The 21,396-nt window shown below is 34.6% G+C and overlaps 1 protein-coding gene and 1 long non-coding RNA gene across 5 annotated transcripts; both read right to left on the bottom strand.

Annotated features, from left to right (window-relative positions):
- Positions 1-450: 450 nt before the first annotated feature.
- Positions 451-15,152, bottom strand: LOC132645257 (phototropin-2). 4 transcript variants are annotated; one of them, XM_060362144.1, is made up of 24 exons: positions 15,004-15,152; positions 13,677-14,266; positions 12,861-13,043; positions 12,467-12,558; positions 12,127-12,391; positions 11,119-11,335; positions 10,223-10,293; positions 9,249-9,355; positions 9,100-9,149; positions 8,906-9,010; positions 7,411-7,470; positions 7,082-7,171; positions 6,597-6,673; positions 5,984-6,068; positions 5,686-5,766; positions 5,046-5,149; positions 4,254-4,303; positions 3,544-3,650; positions 3,092-3,208; positions 2,641-2,692; positions 2,339-2,451; positions 1,546-1,686; positions 1,291-1,403; positions 451-845 (listed from the first exon to the last, which is right to left on the bottom strand). In XM_060362144.1, the coding sequence occupies exons 2-23, from the start codon at positions 14,222-14,224 to the stop codon at positions 1,293-1,295; spliced, it is 2,826 nt and encodes a 941-aa protein (XP_060218127.1). In that variant the 5' UTR covers positions 14,225-14,266; positions 15,004-15,152; the 3' UTR covers positions 451-845; positions 1,291-1,292. The 4 variants fall into 4 exon arrangements, with proteins under 4 accessions (XP_060218127.1, XP_060218126.1, XP_060218125.1 ...); XM_060362143.1 differs by lacking the exon at positions 15,004-15,152 and adding an exon at positions 14,704-14,950; XM_060362142.1 differs by lacking the exon at positions 15,004-15,152 and adding an exon at positions 14,769-14,950 and having other exon boundaries at positions 13,677-14,269.
- A 2,249-nt stretch (positions 15,153-17,401) lies between these two features.
- Positions 17,402-21,117, bottom strand: LOC132599931 (uncharacterized). The gene is made up of 4 exons (XR_009567071.1): positions 21,000-21,117; positions 18,728-18,845; positions 18,396-18,473; positions 17,402-17,614 (listed from the first exon to the last, which is right to left on the bottom strand). It is a non-coding gene; the product is annotated as an uncharacterized LOC132599931 (long non-coding RNA).
- Between the last annotated feature and the right edge of the window lie 279 nt (positions 21,118-21,396).

Here is a 21,396-nt window from a genome sequence, read left to right as displayed (position 1 = left end):
AGCCAAAATGCCAAAGGGGGTTGAGGAATTTGGGATAAACCAAAAGGGGTTTATCTCATGCACCTCTACGACTTGCAGCATCCTTAACGACACTGTGGCTCCTGTAATTTTTAAAAAAAATCTATTATAAGTTGTGGACTAACCAATGACTTGCACTCTAAATTTTTTATTTTAGAGTGCAAATGGTTGGTTAGTCCACAACTTATAATAGTTTTTTTTTTAATTATGGGGCCCACAGACCAAACGACGTTTGACCTGAGTCGTTAACGTTGTTGCAAATCGTTGAGAGATATGAGATAAACCGTTTTGGTTTATCCTAAATTTCAAAACCCTTGACTTCAAAATAGTGCCCTTTAGGCTCGGACTCGCTACAATCGCATCTCTGGAAACAAAGAAATTTGCATAAGTGATCATAGCTCGATTTTATCAACTTATTTTGCACAGTAATAATTGGTCGAAGATGCTTAGAGTACAATAAATATGATTTATTAGTTTACAAGAGAGCAGCTTAATGATTTTACCTCAAATACATCTTTATCCTATGATACAAGAGTAGCCAAGTTTATGTACCAACAAAACCTACAAATGCTGGTTCTTAATTTTGAAGGAAGGTTTTAATTCCTACTACTCACACCATTCTACAAATTCTATGTAAATCGCCTTCATCGCCTTCCAAACTTAAATAAGAACAAGGTCCTTAAGCCAAAATGAGAGCAAAATATCAAAAAGAGGGGCTAAAACATGCTTCTATACAATATAAAATTCCTTCATCATAAAAGTCCCTTCTTTAGAACTGCACATAATTAGTTCCAGATACATGTCCTTTATGGTTGATTGAAAAAATCCTGCAATTTACATGTGTAAAAGAAAGGTCAAAATTACACAAAGGAGCGCAAAATGATTAATACTCCCTTAATGTGAAAGAAAAAGGGTGATTTGCTCTTCGAGAATACGTGATTGATGCGAATTCTGCTCATATAGCGTTTTTAACCTCAGATATAACAAGTTACATAAAGCATATACTTCATAATTTGGATGATGAATGATTTGAATATCAATTTTGCCTACACAGTTCTGTTTAATAACAAGTCAAAACTCATGTCAAATCAGTGAATTGGAAGGAGAACATAGACAACAAACAAGAAGATTAGATTGCATTGCGGGAAGACAAATTTAGGCTGTTAAAGTTTTGATGTTAAAACATAGCAATGCCAATAAGTTGAAAGACGAATCTAAGAAAACAGAATTCTGATGTCTGAAACTAAGATCTAGTCAATGCTAGAAGCAAACCTCTAGAATAAGTCCATTGGATGATCAAGCACCCCATCATCATTCCAGTCAATATCCTTGGTACCTGATTCCTTTCCAATTAACTGAAGCGGCGCTTCTAGTGGTGGAGGAGTCTGTAGTCAAACAACAAATATAATGCATGCAACGACATTGTTAAGAAACATAAAGTCCTGATAATGTGTAATGGCTTGGAGAAAAATCTCGAATCCAATTGAAATTTGCAGTCTTTTTTGTAGAAGGTAAAGATTTAAATACCATGCACCGAATTAGCGGCCAATTTATTTCACGAAAGAAAGGATGCTGTTTGATCTCAGTTGCACCACCATTTGATCCTAAACGGCTGGCAGGATCTCTATTGAGCAATGAATGGATCAACTGCCTAGCTGCAAGGCTTGCCTGCAACGCATAGATACAAAGATGCTTTCATTTGTTTTACTTAGAAACAAAATCAGAGTTCTCTTTAATTCTATTTCAAAAAAGGAAAAAAAAAAAAAACTTATGAGTAATCTCATTGGCTATTTTAAATTTTTGAGTGAAATTCCATTGACTGCTATGACAACAACAACACAACTATGACTCTATTGAAACAAGTTGGAATTGGTTACATAAATCATACACATCCATTCCGCCCTTTTCTTTGACCTGCTTCATTTCAATACTCAACAATTTGTCAATTAGAATTTCTCTAACAGTAGAGGTTCTCTACATAATACACTATATTCCTACCATACAAATCTTTGCACAATCTAAAAAGACTCTTGCCAAACAGCGGACATGATATACTGTATCTTACTTCTACTTATCCTAATATACCTTTACTTTCTAAAGTGCTTCTCCATAATTCAAGTTTTTGTTTGACTCGTGCTAGTTTCGTCAAATAACACAATATCATCTGTGAAAAACATGCACCATATAACCTCGCTTGAATATTACTGGTATGCTCATCAAACATTCCCCATAAAATATAAAAAGATAAGAAAACATATAGTACAGAAAACAAGACATAAGACGTCATCATATTATAGATGGTAAAAAAAGGTGAATTTACCGGAATGCTACTAGGGAAAGTGAGGTCCTTGTTTAGGATGTTGGAAAATGTCTTCTGCCTATTCTTCCCTCTAAACGGTGTACGCCCATAGAGCATCTCATAAAGCAAGATACCTGCACTCCAAATAGAAGAGTTTACAGAAGTAGAAGTGCGTGAAGCAAAGTAAATCACCTCTAATATATAAGAGCAAATCAAACAGATTAATAATTGTTGCAAGAATATCTAAAGCATTATTAACAACAAGAGTGCACAAAATAATATAATGGACTGAACTAAAAGTCATGAATTTGTTGCATGCACACCTAAAGCCCACCAATCGATCGCACTGCTGTGGCCAGCTCCTGTGATGATTTCCTGAGATCAAGCCATTTAGAAGTACATCAGACAATTATAATTTTCTCTCGTTGTAGATGATATTTTATTTCACATAAGCAAAGAAAGAAACTGCAAGTGTTAACATATCCTGAAGGACAAGATATTTGAGAATTAGGAACCAAGTGTAGTAAATTGCTCAGCAGTTTAATTAGTAGGATTTGCAATTGATAGGTTTCATTAGTAGGATTTGCAATTGGTGTATGTGATTTAGAAACAGAAAAAAGATTACTGTTTGTACATATTCTTCATTAAGTGAAGTTTAGTTCTCCAAAAGACAAATTCTAGGGGAAGATCCATATTTTACATCTGATATGAAATAAAGTACATGGATGGAGTATGTATCGCGCAAAATTCAGCTTCTATGATAGTTTACTTTACCGGTGCTATGTATTCTTCAGTACCGACAAATGAATTTGACTGTGAAACTGGTTCTGCTACAAATGTTGGTGGTGGAGTACTCCTAGACCTTCTCTTTGAGCGAGGATGCTTTATAACCTGGAAAAATTGTCACTTTAATACTATGAATAGATAATAACAATCAGATGTAAAAGATTAAAGAGAAAACACTGGAAAGAAATATTACACGATATCAAAAACAACAATTTGCTTTAATCAAATTGATAGATAGTTCATAGGTTTCAGTTTTTCTCCTTTTCTTCCCTTTACCATCCATTTGTTACTTTTCAATATCATTCAATACTTTGAAGATATGTTTAACCTAAAAATGTAGTAACATACTAGGTGAGGTATCTTAAATTCTTCAGCGGCAGAAGTCCATTAAGTGGGAAATTAAGATGAATAGATAAGAGAACTGTCGAACTAAAGCGTACTTGAGGTTTACAGGATGTCTTGAAAGAAAGATCAAAGTCAGTTAGTATGAGATGCCCGTCAGCCTGAATTAGGATATTTTCTGGTTTCAGATCCCGGTATATTATTCCTGTAACATGAGAATAGACAAAACGAATGAACATCAACCATTAATCATATAAGATAAAAATGGAACCACCTAGTACTACGTCTCCCTTGATGAACCCTCTATCTTTTTCCTGATAGAAAATTCAAATATTCTTGATGTTGCGGTCCTACGAAAAGAGATTTCTAAGTATGGCTATTTCTCTCTATACCTAAGGACTTCACTTGTGATACCTTTTTTACTTTCAGAAAGTTTCGTTCTTTTACCTGTTGTTCTTTACCAGTCTTTCCTCTGTCAAATTTTTAAGTGTTTTAAAACTTAATGTTGTTACCTGTACGCTTGCCATTGCTGGTCATGCTTATAAGTCAAGCCTCAGTGAGGACTAATATACTATATCACAAGATTACAGAAATATTGGCTACTGAAGCTTGTCATGCTATCTCTACTAATCTGGTCCACAAAAGTTCAACCACAAAATGTGTCAAAGCTAATGTCCAATGCTGCTTTTCGTTAAGCTGTGTATCCAATACAGATGAAGCGAGTGTATTGAAATTCCTCGAAGTCTAAACAACAAATAGGGAAATGCAACTACTTAAGAAGGTTTGACTCGAAAGGTAGATGGAATACCCAAACAGTGGAGATACTCCAAGCCAATTAGGACCTCTGCTGCATAAAACCTGAAAAGATTTGTTGGTAATACATGAGATGACAAACATGATTGCACGCTTATTTGATGCAAATTTGACAGAATCTCTCTCGAAAAAAATAAAAAAATCAGCTCTTTATAACTTAACTCAAAAGTTCAATGGAAGAACAGTGATTTCTTTTTTTTTTTTTTTTTTTTTTTTTTTTTTTACAGCTTTTTGCCAACGAAAAGCATATTTTGAATGATTATTTATACAAACTTTCCAGGAAAGGCACATTCTGTGAGTATAACAAATTCACCTATTTGATCTCAGTCTTCATAAAGGGAGGTAATCTATATCGTATGCAAATTTTGACCAGCTGGAGCATAAAAAGAATAAAAGGCAACTGATTGGCTTATAGTACAGTGTACAGATACCAGTACAATGTCTACACAGATATCTAATGTGTATAATTTTTAGTCCTTAAAGAGCTGCAAATATATCAAAGATTCTCTTTCTCTTTTCAAGCATAGCAATGTTCCTACAAAATAACAACTCAAATAAAAAGGAAATACTCATAAGTCACGACCTTCTTTTGTGGGTGAGTCCATTCTAGGAGAATGAGGAAATAAACAACACGGAAATAACTAGAAACATCACTTAGCAAAACAAATGAATATGACGAAGCTTTGTCAGGTCGGAACACCGAATTTAAACACATCTTGAACCATGTAAGATGTTATATAGCTTAGTCTAATCAAGTGTAGAGTAAGTGTATTTAAAAGAGAAGTACCTTGCAGATTCTTCTTTGAATATTTTCATAGGCTGTCTGTCAAGCAAAGCAAATAACTCTCCTCCAGGACAGAAGTCTGTTATTAGGCAAACATGTGTTTCTGTCTGATTAGGAAAAAAAAGATGTGCATTTTAGCTCCTCTGGAGATTTCAGTTCTTAAAGCATATAAATCAGTATAACAATCTTTAAACAACACAAAATAATGTATTTGTCAGAAACTCAAAGGCGATACAGGAAAGTGTTTTCAGCAGGCTCTAAAAGGTTTTTGGCTCAGTAGATGGACAAATATAGAATGTTATAGAGTCACTTCCATAACCAAATATGAATTTTGAAAGAAATTATGACCTGAAACTCATTAAGATAAAAAGGTCGTGTTACCACAACTTTCGGATGTAACATTCCCAAAGAAAAAAGAAAGAAAAGAAAAAGGACATTCAATTGATTGACCTAGCCTATAGATACTAAATCTTATACATGCCGAATTTATTGTGAAAAGGACTTAGTTAGCAGGGTGGTATTTCTGAAAATGAACGTATATTTCCGTGTTTTCATTTTGGCATTGCTACAAGATTGACATGCATATTTACAGATAATCTAAAATTGCACCTGCATTAGGATGATGGTCCGAGTAGGTAGTTACCTGGAATGATGAATATAGTGTTGGAAGGAAAGGATGATCGAGGAGGGCTATGATTTCCCTTTCAACACATGCTCGATGTACCTATACATTATGCAACATGAATTTGTCTTCACATAAGGATTCAGAGAAGATATAGAATATCCTGATGTAGGAAGGGAAATGTGAAGTCATGAGTTTGGAATGCTAATCCAAAGGTCATCAAGGACTAAAATGCAACAGCATGCTCTCTAAATCAATTCCTCCCAGGAAATACTAAATGCTCAATATACATGACGTAAAAAATCTCAGGCATCCAGACCTTATTACGGTTGAGCATTATGGATTTGTCCATCGCCTTCATAGCAAAAAGATCTCCTGTACCTTTCAGTTCCACCAAATGGACACTGCAAACAGAATAAAACCTCTCAGACGAAAAAAAATGGATCTTTTACATATGGAAATACTCACTGCTTTGAGATCTCTTATGACTTGGATATCATGCGAAGCATTTTTATTAAAGTACCAAAACAGAATTACTATACGCAAAACAAGAGGTGCGCCATCAAGGTAAGTGGAAGGTACTATATTAATGGGCGCCTACTAAAAGTTCTGCAAGCACTAACCAATAAACTTACTATAATTTGTAGAGAAGGAAGCTAAAGAGCCTTTTAGATAATAAAAGGTTCAGAAGGACCCTGTTATTTTAAGTGACCCTTTTTCCAGTCTTAGCTTATCTTTCTTTGAGTGGATTCCTTGTAGTTCCCAAGCATTCAATGTCATCATTACAGTCAAGATATAAGTCCTTAATATTTCTACAACTTACCCTCGAAAAGCAGTAGAATGTCATTAAAATATGGTAAAGGTAGGTTGGACGTAGTGCCAATGAAGATTGGAGAAATATGTGAACAAATAACAAGAACAGATTGACATACCTTCCAGTATCTCCACAACCCAAAGGTCGGACCGGTTTAAAGTTATTGAGCCCTAATCTTTCACCATTTTCAGTAACCTGCAAGGTTATAATTTGAGTCAGAGACAGAGAGAGGGAATGCAAAACGTAACGAGAATAAAGATTAATATATGTCAAAAAGAAGAGTAGAAAGTTCAAACTAAATACTTAAAGGATAGTTTTTACTGTTGAGTACTTGTGTCTCTTCTGACTTACATGCTTTACTAGGTGGAGCCACATACTTGATAATAGCATAAAAACAGAAGACATCCTTGTTTCAAGTGTCTCAACACTTATAGGTGTCTATAAGCATTACTGGTTAGAAAATGTCTCCTACTTGATCTAGTACTCAATATCATATCATGTGAGAGCCATAGTCTTGAATCATCAACAAAGAAATATCAGCAGTTCTCCCAAGGCAACGGAAAAACAGTAGATTTGATAGGGACAACACAAAATATTGTTTACCTTATGTATTGCGGTCCATAAAGCACTCCCTCTCTTATGAGGCAGTGGATAGACAGGTAGAGAATGCAACGCCCACAAGTCGTCAGGTCTCTGAAAGTATTAGAGGGTTCATGTCAGCTTAATTATCTAAACTTTTGAAAGTCTCGATGAAATGCTAAATGCTAAAAAGATAGTATTGATATAACTTCTATTGACAATTTAAAATGTATGAAAATTTTAACATAGCACTAACCATGAAAAATATAATGATGCATAATAATCAGGATAAGACAAAATATCCCATGAGAAAGATTATCTAGATCCAATTCGGAGTGAAAGGAATACCTTACCGAATTGGCATCGGGAAGTTCTCGAACTGCTTCATCCACATTTGTTGCAGTAGCTTTGACCTGCAAGAGAAGTCTGTTGATTACTAACTGTAACAAAGAAGATTCCAATTAGAAACAAAATAATTTGACAAGTCCTAGCTAACTATTCAGATATTATTAAGTTACTCCTTCAGTTTGTTGTTGTGGTTGGCAATGCTGGGCACCCCTGTTATATTATCCACGCTAAGGTCCAATCCTGGGCGTGTGGGGGAGTGTCAAGTCCCACATTGGTTGAGGGAATAGTTGTGTTTTCCTTATATGGTCTTGGGAATTCCTCCTTGGGGTGTGTTTGGTATGAAGGAAATGTTTTCCTAGAAAATATTTTCTTGGAAAATAAGTGCATTTCTTACTTAATTTCTAGTGCTGGTTAAGGTAGCAAAAAAATGTTATCCCAAGAGAATTTATATGTAATCTAGCAAAACACTATAGGGGTGGGGAGTGGGTTTAAGGAACTTGTTTTCTTAAAAAAAAATTGTTTCCCATAACATTTTGACCAACCAAACATGAGAAAATTGGAAAATGATTTCCTTAATACCAAACACCCTCACGAGCTAACTTTTGGAATTGAGTTAGGCGAGAAGGTCATATCTTCACATGTCCAGTTCAGGTAATCCAATTGGCTAGCACATGAGGGTAAGAAAGACAACTCTCGAATGTTCCCTTATTTAGAGGCAGGATATATCAAGATTAACTGTTAGAACATCAGAAAATAAAGCATTTTGCTGACAAAGATTTTTAGCTAAAGCTTCAATGAAACAAGTTCCATTGTTTTAAAAGATTTTGGTTCTTTTGAGAAGAGAAACTATGCCAATTGGGGAAAATGGAGTGACTTAAGACTGACGAAAGAAAGTAGTTCTCTTCAATCAGGATGAAAAGAGTATTCACAGAACACTAAACGTAGCATGTTAAGATTGCATTGGATGCATTCCTGATCAAGAGGCAAAACTGAAATTCTAAATGGAACATCCTTGTTCAAAGGATTCATATAGGTGAGCCCATTTTGTGTGGTGGAGTATGTGACACAATTGAACATCCGAGTTCATTTTGTCTTGATGGAAAGAAAAGAAAAAGTCATGTGTTTATGCTTTGCTTACATATGCAAGCTTCTAAAATTTCTAGCATTTAATTATGTGATAATGTGTAATTTTACTGTTCTTTGAGAGGATGCATTTGCATAATTCAGATTCATTAAAGGGAAGAAAAATGAAATAATTTGCATTTTTGTCGAGTCAAAAGACTTGTGTTCTTTCCACAATTCGCTTTACAAATATTCACTAAATGGGGTCAATTTTCTTATTCATTACTACATTGACTAGAAATGGAATGGCTATCACATTAGAGAAAATAAAGAAAGAAAAGAGGCTAGCCTTCCTTGGTAGATCATATGCTAATTACTAGTTGTTGACCATAACATCATTGGTACAGATTCCCCAAAGACAAGTGATAGAAAATTTACCAACTTAGCACTTTGTTGTTCAGTTTGTTCTGAGAGGCGGTTTCTTAGTGGTTCCAGATGATCACTTCCATCTAACTGAACACCGATGAAATATTGTAGTTCTCCCTGCAAATGGAAAGTGCATATATCAGCCAAACAAAAGAAAATAGTCAATTTTTTACAGCATGTTAAACGAAAGTAAACGCAAAGATCACCTTCTGATCACGCATAGGTTGCAAGTGAAATAAATTCCAGAACTTCTTCCCTGAAAATATTTACGCACGTGAAGTAAATTCTAGTTAATAGACACAAAGCATGTCCCATTGCATTTCACTTCTGAAAAATACAAAGTGAACTTTATTACCGCTTTTTGTATAATTAATTAATTGCACAGTAATTTCTTTTTGTTCTTTTATGGCATCTCGTATCTTTTGAACTGTTGCTTGATCTGTTTCAGGTCCCTGAAGAAATCTGAAGAATTGGAAATCTAATTAGATCAAATACACATGGTGGGAGAAAATCAGAGAGCAAACCATAAAACAGCGTATTATCAGATTTCGTTGTTTCTTTGCATAGATAGGCAGTGTATTACTTACTAGTCTCAGAAATATACCAAAAGGAAGAGATTTCTTGGAGACTTGACAATGCAAGGGATACAAGACAAACCTACTTATAGGTATCAATACAAGACACATATGATATTCGTCCAACCTGAAACATTATACAAAACCTTAACTATTCTAATATTCTAGTAACAATCTAACACTAACACTTAACATTCCAACAAACCTCCTCAAATTCAAAGTAGAGAAACCAGCTTGAGCTTTTCTTTTCTCAAACATAGAAAAGTAAATAGCCGCCGAAGTAGTAGCGGTTGCTGGAAAAGCTTTCCAGAAAATAGTTAGAGAAGTTCTAATCATCAAATCTTGCCGGAAAATTCTTGATCAAAGGAATCATGCAGGAAAAGTTCTGGCCAGAAAAGAGGCACGGTGTCGCTGCAATGATCATGCAAGTGGCACGGTACCACAGAAATGATCATCAAAAGGAGGCGTGGTGTCTCTGGAGCGGTCATTAGAAAGAAGGAAAGCGTAAAAAAAAAAATGTGGTTGGGCAAGTGGCATAAGCCTGCCCTCCAATAGGCTGGAACTATTTAAATCTCTACCTAGATTAAAGGCAATGCTTATTTTATTTTTCTAATTTCTGCAATTATTACAAGAGTAGTTTTAAGCCTTATGCTCCAAGTCCAAATATCTACCTTCTTCAATCAAACTGAAGAGATGTATCAATACTCTCCATATGTTTTAGTTACAGATATATAACGAAATATTCAACTCATACCGGCAGTTTCTTCCTAAGATCTCTTCACGTGTGTACTCCGTCAGTTCAAGAAAGCTATCTGAAGCAAATATCTGAAAAAACAAGCACTTCTGCTCAGTTTCCAGCACAATAGGAATCTAAGATAAAATTTACCAATTTGACTTAACCCTTTCTCAGACTAGTTGGAGTCAGATATTAATGCACACTTTGCTCCAATACCAAATAATTTGTTCTTTAAGACAGTTTAAGGGTTCTTTAAAACTATAAATTTTCTAATTATGAAATAGATATTATAATAAATAGGGGAGAAAAACAACTTAGGTCCATTTTCACAAAATGATGGCCTATGTAAAGTTTCAAATGATTACACTAAATTTTCTTGATTGCACAAATAATCATCTATCTTTGTTCTCCTTATTGTTGCAATATCTCTGTCAGTCAAGTCATGGCAGCTGCGGAGGCCTTGCTCAAGTGGCAAAAAGCTGAGGCCTTGTAACCCAACACCAAATCTGATGAGAGAATGTTAAATGTCCTCTAGCAGTATGTCTCAAATTTAAGTTTGCTTATAAGTTGTTAGTTTGGCTACACACACACACACACACACAAATATATATATATAAAAAAAAGGGCAGCCCGGTGCACTAAGCTCCCGCTATGCGCGGGGTCCGGGGAAGGGCCGGACCACAAGGGTCTATTGTACGCAGCCTTACCTTGCATTTCTGTAAGAGGCTGTTTCCACGGCTCGAACCCGTGACCTCCTGGTCACATGGCAGCAACTTTACCAATTACGCCAAGGCTATATATATATATACACACACACACGGGTATATACCCTAATTGATATTCTAAAAAGGAAAAGTCAAATGTGATGCGTAACAATCTGAATCTAGCAGAAACTAGCTTTTTCTTGATCTTACAATTGGATTATCAGGAAGTCTGGGATCTGAAATCACAAAATTCTTTTCAATACGCTCCAAAGTTGTTGCGAGGTCAATTCCTTGACGTATGTCCCTTTCTCTTTCAGCACGCTCCCAACTGTCAGTACGTGCTATGTCTTCCGTCATTAGTATTTCAGACCCAACATTCTCTTCATTTTCAAGCGGAGAAGAGATGCTTGAGGACCTTCCTTTGAACCTGCATGAGGTAATACCATGTTCTGAAAGACTGAATGCTACAAGCAGGTATAAAAACAAAATCCTGCTTACATTTCCAGAACACAGGCGTCTTTATAAGGTAAAATTAAACAAAGGAAAAAGGATGCAGAGATATCTGATATGCTATTGATTAAATATTATATCGTGACTTGTGATTTTATATAGCCAACCATGCAGTTCATCTAAAAATGCTACTTTCTACACATAACAGAAAGGAGATCGTACACCACTTTTGTAACCGGTATTCTTGGATATCTTAACCAGGATTCTCTTTTCCAAATAAATTGGTAAGAATAGGAAATGACCAAAAATACATTTTAGATATGTCTACTTCTCTCTGCGAAACCAAGAAACAGTAATTTCTCTTGTTTGGTATATTTTACATATCAAGTCTTGCCACTATGGAATCATACAAGTTTACACGGAAAAATATTTTTTTAAAAAAAGAAGCTGAATTAACTTCACAATTGAGTTTTACTTATTAGGAGGATTACACCCTACAACTATTAGAGGGAAAACAATTTCAGCCATTCTTCAAAACGTGAAAAGCCGGTATTTATCTCTGGCATAGCTTGAGAATTAATCAAACAAGGTGTTAAGTACTTTCCATTCTCTCAAGATCCAGTTTCATGAATAAACATTAGAACACGCTCGCAATTGAACAAAACATCCAGCTCATATTCTTTTAATGCAGAGCTAGTGCAGCATTGTTCACATGAAAATTGATTTTAAGACATTGTAGAGTGAAAAAGTTAAAGTCCAAGGACTCACCCCTTTAAGGAAACACGTGCAGATTTACTAGACTTTTTACCCGACTCCTGAGACATAGAACTCCTCGTGTCCCACTGAGGTGTATATCGGCCAGGTGTACTCATGCTTTCAGTATCAGAAGATTTAGGAAGCACAAGATCTAATTGTAGCTTCTCTTTATCAATTGCTGAACTAGCATCCTGACTAGACTTTATATGAGAGCGTGGACCTTTCACGGTTTGTACCACTTCTGTAATGGAACCTAAAGCCTTTTCCTTCTGACGAGCTGAGAAACGAACAAGAAGGATTTCAAAATGAAGGATCAATACTTTCGGAAGCAAAGGCAATCACTTCTACTTACCGTCATATCTGATTAAAGACTTGGGCAATCCATTTGGTCGCAGTGCTTTCTCGTTAATCCCTTCTGTGTATTTGCTGACTTCCACCTGCATTCTGTCATAAGAGAATTATCTGAATTAGATGAAAATGCTTCTCGTAGATTACAACTTGAAGCTGAGGCAAAAACATATATGTCAACTTTGTCGTGTTAGATTTCAAGTTGAACTGCTTAAAAAAGTTCTCTAATGACGCACCATACTAATCTCAAGAAGAAGATTCTGAAGGCGCAAATGCTTAAACTACTGGTCCGAATAAAGGATTAGAAAGGAGATAGACTCAAGAATTAGAATGAATTCAAGCTGAGATAGTCACCCAAGCATTTGCTTAAGCAACAATAGGGACAGAAGCATCTTTACCCTATAAACTTGATCGTCTTTCCGTTGTCATCTTTTATGGGGGTGATGGTTAGCAGGTTCCAAAAGGGAGTGCCATTCTTCTTGTAGTTCAAAAGCCTTCCACAGTAGCTTTTCCCTGTTTTCACAGCTTCTCGGATTTTTTCTACTTCTTCCTGGTTTGTATCTTTCCCCTGTAGGAAGCGACTGCATCAAACAAGTCAAGGTCACCTTAAACTCCTTTTCCAGCATCCATATCATCAAAGAAGCATAAATCAGGGAATACTGCTGCAAGTAAAACCTAACTCTCTTGCACTCAGAAGCATATTATAATAATAATAATAATAATAATAATAAAACAACAAAGAAGCAACAAGAAAGTAATGGCTGGGCACCATTGTTCCCATTCAGCACTTGAAAAAGATGTCGCGAGCTACAAGGACAAAATTGAAACAAATTGTTTAACTTCATGCAGCAAACACTGAACTGTTAATTGAAACCTTTAATTCCGCTCTTAGAAAAAGGCTCCTATTCAAAGTTTGAAGCAGATATTTAGCTACTTCTTATATTAAATGACAGGAGACATGAATTACCGATCAACAATAAGGACCATTTGTATGAACTTTCCAGTTAAGGTCTGCAAATTTACCAATTCAAATTTCTAACTTATTGATCAAACAGGCCCAGCCAAAAACTTTTACCTTGAACATATTGGACAAATTTAAGAACGTTATTTGGGTCTTATCACTAGTCTACTCATGGTGCCTAGTTTTACTACATAAATTGCCAAAGTTCATGGGAAGACATGCAAAATCAAAAGGATAAGCAAAAAACTCTCACCAATTCTTTCCAACAATCTCTTTTGAAGAATAACCAGTCATAGTAAAGAAGCCACTACTGGCATAAACAATAGGGCAATCCGGTTTTGTGGCATCAGATACAACAAATGTCTGTTGCAGTGTAGCTAAGGCATCCTTCAACTCCTGAGACACTCTAGGAAATTCAGGTCTGGGATTTGACTCCTCGGATGTCCTTGTTGATTCAACTGAACTTTTGCTTCTTTCAAATGAATTTTGTCCACTTCTGCTAATTGCATGGAAACTACCTTCTCCAACATCTGTCCTCACAGTCAATCCCCACTCTGCAGCCCTCTCTGTTATGCTAGTTTCACTTGGGCCATTTCCATTGGAGTCAAAGGCCATCCACTTGTTCATTTGCTTGTCTGTTCCTGTTGTACTTCCAGATTCCTTCCCTTTCATTGAAAGTTCTTTTACATCAATACCCTCATTTATACTACTCGCCAGCTTTGCACCTTCACGAGTCAATGCCGGTTCGAAGACATCAAGTGATCGCCTTTGGTCTTTATAACCAGAACTTGATGAGTCCATTTCTGCTCCTCAAAGCACAGAAAGTACTCAAAACACAACAACCTACTAACACCAAAACAGCCAAAAGTTTTCAACTAAATCATTAACCTCTAGCTATACTAGAAATCAGCAAGCAGAGACAACTAAAGGATTAACACCCAGAAACACAATATAACTGAAATATCAACACCAACACACAACTCAAAAGTATAAAACACTCCTCAACAAAAATTCATGCAGCACACTGAACATGCAAATGCCTTTTTCCTTCAACTGCAAAAAACTGGTGATCATTGATCCCCCCAAATAAAGAAAATGAAAAAAAAAAAAAAACTGCCCTGCCAGTTTCTGCAGTGGCATATCAATATATCATGTATGTCCACAAAAGAAACAGTATAGTTCTTCTAACTTAAAACAAGGAACCAACTAAGCATAATGCTTGAATAAGCAAAAACTAGGCAATTCACTCATAAGGGTGTTCAATAAAGATTGAAAACAACCTGAATAGACAGAGTCTCAGTAGGCAATTCAATGAAAAGGGTATTAAATTCATAGTAATAAGTACCTGAATTGAGATGAGATTAGATGAACAAAGGGTACATTTTACTAATTATGCAGAAAGTAGAGAATAAGCTAATGTTTGAAGTAGTTGTAATTGTGACAGGGAAGAAACTAAGGACCAGAAATAGCAGATATTGGGGAGATAACGTTCACAGAAGAAAAAGGGACAAGGAAGAGTGCTATGTCGCAAATTTGTGACCGCTATTTCTAGTAGTAGTAGTAGCAACATTTTTTTTTACCGAAAATGGGAGTATTTGACTTTTTGTGATCCTCGTTTATAACCGCTTCTGGCGCTCTCTTTGTGATATATCCAGTAGAACAGCTAGTAGTTAAAACTTGACAACCCTCAAAGACAAACATGCCCTTTCTACTTTCAACTTTGAATTCCCCTACTTTTCTTTTCCCCTTTGGGTAGAAAGCACTCAAGTCCTCGATTGAAGGAAATAGGGAAATGAGATGTAAAAATTTTGAGCAGTAGTTTATTTGGACACCGCCATTTAATATGTTATCAATTTTATAACATTTTTGCCTGTCTACCTATTTTGGAAATTTTTTTGGTATGCGGTTTCTCGTTGCCTGAAGTTCTGGAGAAAATGGTTGGACTTAACCATATGTGCATTAGTTTCAAACAAAATTGATTGAATTCTGTCATATCATTAATTCGAAGTGGATAGACTTACAATTTCTTATGCACTGCGGCTTATGACTTAATGGTCTCGGAGATATTTGGTAAATACTACTTAGTAAAGTGATTTAATAAGAATGTTAATTAACCTCAGTTAAGTGCTAAAAGTCTATATCAAACACATGCAATGCATCGATTGGCTTGGTAGAAAAACCGTGCTTTACCGAAGTGTTTCCACCAAACTAATAAATATAAAATATGTGTCTTATGCTCTAAAACTTTGTTCCTTAATGAATTGTAATTAAATGATACATATTCACACCTTTATTCGGAACTCTTAATAGTAAATTGATTTATTTAATCCAAGCACAGGTATTAGTAAACTTTTTGTTTGTGTCTATTGAATTAATAACGTGAATATTTACTGGCATTTGGTGTTTGCATCAAACCAAATAATTTAATCTTATCGAATACAATTTCTTTATTTATATAGTGATAACTATGTTAATATTAATGTTGCGGCTCAGTAGAATTTCTTTTCTATCTGGGAAAAGAAGAGATATTTCTCTTCATTTTTTCTATTCAAAATGTAAAAACTTTTGTTATGCATAAAGCCCTATACGTCTAGGACGTGAAGGTAATTTCACTTCCTTCCGTAGCCGTTAATCTTTTCAATTGCTATAAGAAAAACAACTTAATGAGAAGTCAATTTGTGGTCCTTGCTATGGTGCATTTTTGGAACTTCAGCATCAATTCATTAATCCCCATTTCACAATGTAAATTGGTTCATGTACCGTTTTTAAATTCTTGGGTCCTCCGCCAAATGTGAAAATATCATCTAAATTTTGACGACTTAATTCAAGGTTTCATTGTTGAACTTTATTTATTACAACAATAAAATTACAATAGTATTTTTTGTCACAATAGAATAAGGGAAATTGAACTTTACTCACTATTACAATAAAGTCACCAAACTTTATTCACTATAACGACAAAGCTTGATCCATCAAAATGACTCTACTTTCATCGTTAGTAAAATTTCGTAAACTTATTGCTATAGTGGTTGAGTAATGTTTTACTACCTTAATGTGATAAAAAATAATTATGTGACTTTCAAATTATAGTGGGTAAAGTTGAGTTACTTTAATATGACAAAGAATACTTATTGTTAGTAAATTTCAATAATCATACGTGAAATTAACAGAAAGAATTTACTGCAGTAATCACTGGAGCAAAATAGTCTTCCAAATATATATTCAAAGCTGGGGGAAGGGGACACAATTTTCGTGTACCACTACAGAACATAGATGAGGGGTACCTACAAGACAAAGAAGCTAAATTTTGAGTTCACTACAACAAATTTGATTATCAGTGACGTTTTATTTTGTCACCTAAAAGTCATTTTTCGTTACAAAAAACCTTTCTTGACGAAATAATTATCGTCAATCAATCGTCCTTAAAGGTGGGTCGCTAAAAGTATTTAAAGACAATTTAGTGTTTCGTCGCTAAATCTAGTTATATTAACTACGACATTTATTTTCGTCCCTAAATGCATAGTATTTATGACGAACTTGTTTGTCTGGAAAAGTATAGAAAATTTGTAGTTGATAGTGTATTTTTGTCGCTAAAAAGGTTACAAATGCCGACGAAATTACCTTGTCACTAATTATTTAGTTTAATTAGTGACGACGTCAATTGTCTCCAAAGTTATATGCATTTCGTAGTTGAACAAACATAATTTCATCACTAAAGGTAGTCTTTTATGTACAAAAAAATAATTTGTCCCTAAATGTATAAATTAGTGACGACTTTGCTTTTATTCAAAAGGTTTACAATTTTGTAGGTAAAACTATTATGTCGTCACTAAAAATATTGCTTTTACTGACAAAATAAAATTGCCACTACGAATTGTCATAATTAATTACCATTTCAATTGGCATAACATACGAGGTTAATTCGTAGTCAATAAGGAGGTGATTCTGAGAAATACAGTTATATAAGAATATTTCATTGATAATAAAACATAAAGTATATAAAGTATATATTATAAATTTATAACCCATTTTCTTTGTACAGATGTATACATTATAAATTTATAACCCATTTTCTTTGTACAGATGTATAACCCAAAAAAATAACATAAAATGTCTCCAAACTATTTTGTTGTCTTCAAACTTCTAGTTGTGGTTGACTTCATTTCCCGTTATTGAAGAACCTTATCCTTCCTATATTAAATCCAAAAATAGCACAGGACCAAAAGATTGAAAGAAATTAGGAAATTTTGATAGTAATCCAATTAGAATTTATCAAAATTATCAAATTCGGAGGAAAAGACGGTGCATACAATGGAAACTAGATATTGGTAAGAATTTCAACGAGGCATTAAGACTCGAATACCATAGAAATTCCAGTAACCATCAAAGATTAGGTTCGTTGGAGCTACTGCTAAAAAGGCGACTTAGTGAGTTACTCAACGCTAATATATTGATAGTACCAATTATAAGCATCTGACCACAAGAACATCCAATTATTTGAAATAGTGATAGATATCTCTTACATAAAAGAAACTCCATTTAGTAATAATTGAAATATGCCAAAAAAATCACGACAGTGCTTATACTTTAAAAAAAAAAAAATAGAGGGTCAGTATATGTATAATCCAAACAACATCCTCTTTACCAGAATATAGAGACACAAATCCTCAATGGTGTAACAAGCAAGCATCATTAACATAAAGTGGTTGCTCAGTTTTAAAGGACATTTTTCAAAATAATTTGTTACATTTTAAATAATACCGAATTTATGACATGGATACCAAAGATGAAAGTTACCGGAACTAATCAGACCATAGAATGTTAACCATGACATGTAGTTTTCGTTTTCTTGTACACAACTAGGCAATGGCTGAACTTCCTAACGGGACCAACTTAAAAAATGCTCTCTATCTGAACAATGGTAGCATTTACTTTGAAGCAAAAGATTAAGCAAGGTGAAGTGGGAAGATACCTCGATTGAAGTTAGAGAAAACAACTCCTGATTAGCATAATCATCATTGTTGCATTGTATTCTAGATGCTATTTTGTCCTACAATTTCAAACAATAAGAAAAGTAAGATAACGATAACAACATATAAGATACAAAGAGAAAGTCGTCAACCCTCCAACCGTCTTACAAGGTCGTAACAATAGATTCACTGAAAGAGATGCATCCTAGAGTAAGAAACAAACTAAGTTCAAGATGTAGCCCAAATACGGAATATTGATACAAAAGTCAGAAAACAATGGACTCACAGTAAGAAAAAGCAGCTTCCTATGAATTCTTAACACAACACGGCTTACCCAAAGAGTTGTCAAACTAAATTCTAATCCAAAAGTTGAGTGACCCAAGATAGATCTTCCAACAGCTTGTGCATTGTTGTACCAGATTGCTAGTTGTGTTGATTTTCACACATTCGTCCTATAAAAGAAGAAAAATGCAATTACACTTTGATAAAAGGAAAAGAAGACGAACAACGTGATTAGGATTACATCTGTTTATCTACTAAAAAGAATATACGTTACAAGCTCAAGAAAACTTGAACCAGATTAGCAACAGACAATGCTCAAGAATTTTGCCGAGGCACTTTTGAAGAATATAAGATGGTCAAAACTTAAGAGTACAGGTATACACTCACTTGCTATCGCTATGTCATACACCAAAAGCCAAAGATTTCAATAAAAGACGCCCAATGCATTTGAAAGAAGTAGAATACTCAAAAGATATCAAACTATTTCGCTTCATTTCATTTTTTTCTGTAATTTTTCCAATTCATCAAGAAAACCAAGAATCATGAAATGTCTAGGTGAACTAGGAAGGAGACATTTTAATTTTTACTCAAAAGCACTCAGCAAAACAAGATATATTTACAGAAACTGTCTCATGATACATACTATAGCAAAGAGAAAAGACACTAAAAGAAAAAATAAAAAGAACCAAAGAACTATAAGGAATATAATTATCTGGGTGTTGATTTGAAGTTACACCAGCATGTGCAGCCTGACTAGAAATATGTACTCTGTCTTAATGATAAGCTGCACTAGTTAGAACACTAAAATTCTGACATGATGCTTTATACTCAAATAGTCCCTAGTTTCAAACACAATTTGAATCCTTTTTGTGCTTAAGGGAAAGCTAACGTCTTTAACCTTCCAATTTTCCTAACTTTTATTCTAGCATGAAACAAAAACAAGAAATGCTAGATGCACCAACTCTTGAAACTAGAAGGATTTAGTTTCTCATATATTACAATGAATGATATCACCCAAAGATAAAGACATCAACATAATTCATCAAATATTATGAAGAGACATTAAGCTATATACTCGAGAGAAGAAAGAAAAAGTAAGGCTTCAAAATGAAATTGAATTTAAGAAAAAAATAAACAATAATTAAAGGGAAACACTAACGATATCTCTAAACAACAACCAACAGTGGCAAGTCACACATGTCTCCCATCTCTCTAGTGCTTTTCCTTTCTTAAGAGCCAGAGGTGGCACTATTGTAGAGCAGAATATATCACCCAACATTAATAGAGCAAGCTAACTTTTAAACAAAAAACCTTTTTTAGTCCCCTCCTTATACTATCTTAAACAGTTCTCTAGATCTCTTAGAATGATGAAACTGAGTTATTTCTTATCAATAACCACCACACTAAATCTATATAATGCTTTCTAAATTAGTAAATGCTATTCAAAGCACTTAATGAAGAAAACAAAAAATGGCAATCAACTTGAAGAGTACAACTCATACAGTCACAAATACGATATGGAGAACGAATTGAGGTAATAACCTTTATGACAGATTCTCAAACAACAACAGCATACCCTGTGTGGTCCCACAAGTGGGTCTACGGAGGGTAAGATGTACGCAGACCTTACCCCTATCTTTATAAGGTAGGGAGGCTGTTTCCGATAGACCCTAGGCTCGAAAGAACGACTCTACCATCACATAGATATCCAAGTGCTATGTTATCATATTTTTCAGATTCTTGTTAGAACTAGATCAACATCAGATTCTTGTTGGAACTAGATCAACATCCATTATCCTGACAGTGGAAATACTTTTCAAGTTCTTAAGCTTCAAGAATGGAATTAAGTCATTCAGTTGAGTTCTTTTTTCATTTCTTGGTTAATTTAACCAGCACTATGTCACTTGTTCCCTTTGTAATGACATAGGCAATATGTTAGAAAGTCCTACATGTATAAAAAGGGAGGAAGGAGTTGAGCCAACTTGGGAAAAAAACCTATAGAGGAAACAACTCAATAGTAGCAAGCCTATATCACACTACCAACTTCTTTCCCAACGCCACTATAGGGCATGGAACAGGTACAACTTCAAACTTCCAAAAACACAAAATCAATTTTCAGAAAATAGTAAACATCATTTAAACTCTTCTCTATATTTATCAACCCGAACATTACAAATGAACTGTAGATTGAATTACAAAGCAACTTCAACTCAACAGAGGACCCACAAAACCGCAAAAGAAAAAGAGTTATATCAGTTCTATTATTCACTTGTGCCAAAACCTTGAACATATAAACAACTGAAATTAGAGGGAAAGAATCTTACCATCTCAAGTCTTAACCCAAGAATTGGAAGAAAAGTGAAAGCCAAAGATGAACAATACCGATAAAAGGGTCTGATGCAACTGCCAAAAGTGAAAATAAAAGACATAATGAGATTTGGGGGGAAGGCAAAGAAATAGGAGGGAAACATTGGCGCTTCTATTTTTGCTTAAAATTTCGAAAGAGTTTTGAGAAATTAAACATTTCATTTTCACCAACAATTAAAAAAAAAAACTGCAACGGTGCAAATATATTCTTGCAAATTTAATTAATTTTAAATTTATTATTTTACTCATATTTATGGCAACACGTAAGGGTGTCAATAGTAAAAATTTAACCGAACCGATGTACACCCAGCATAATTTTTTCAAATATATTTTATATATTAAGTTTACATAATG

Source organism: Lycium barbarum, chromosome 6 (genome assembly GCF_019175385.1).
Source record: "Lycium barbarum isolate Lr01 chromosome 6, ASM1917538v2, whole genome shotgun sequence".
NCBI lineage: Eukaryota > Viridiplantae > Streptophyta > Magnoliopsida > Solanales > Solanaceae > Lycium > Lycium barbarum.
This window is presented reverse-complemented; position numbering and strand designations above follow the sequence as displayed.

Excerpts from the sequence above, each read along its gene's own strand:
- LOC132645257 (XM_060362144.1), bottom strand. The coding sequence starts at position 14,224 with ATGGACTCATCAAGTTCTGGTTATAAAGACCAAAGGCGATCACTTGAT. Across the intron at positions 6,674-7,081 it reads TATGGACCGCAATACATAAG|GTTACTGAAAATGGTGAAAG; the intron begins GTAAACAATATT and ends ATAACCTTGCAG. Across the intron at positions 6,069-6,596 it reads GGTTGTGGAGATACTGGAAG|TGTCCATTTGGTGGAACTGA; the intron begins GTATGTCAATCT and ends TTCTGTTTGCAG.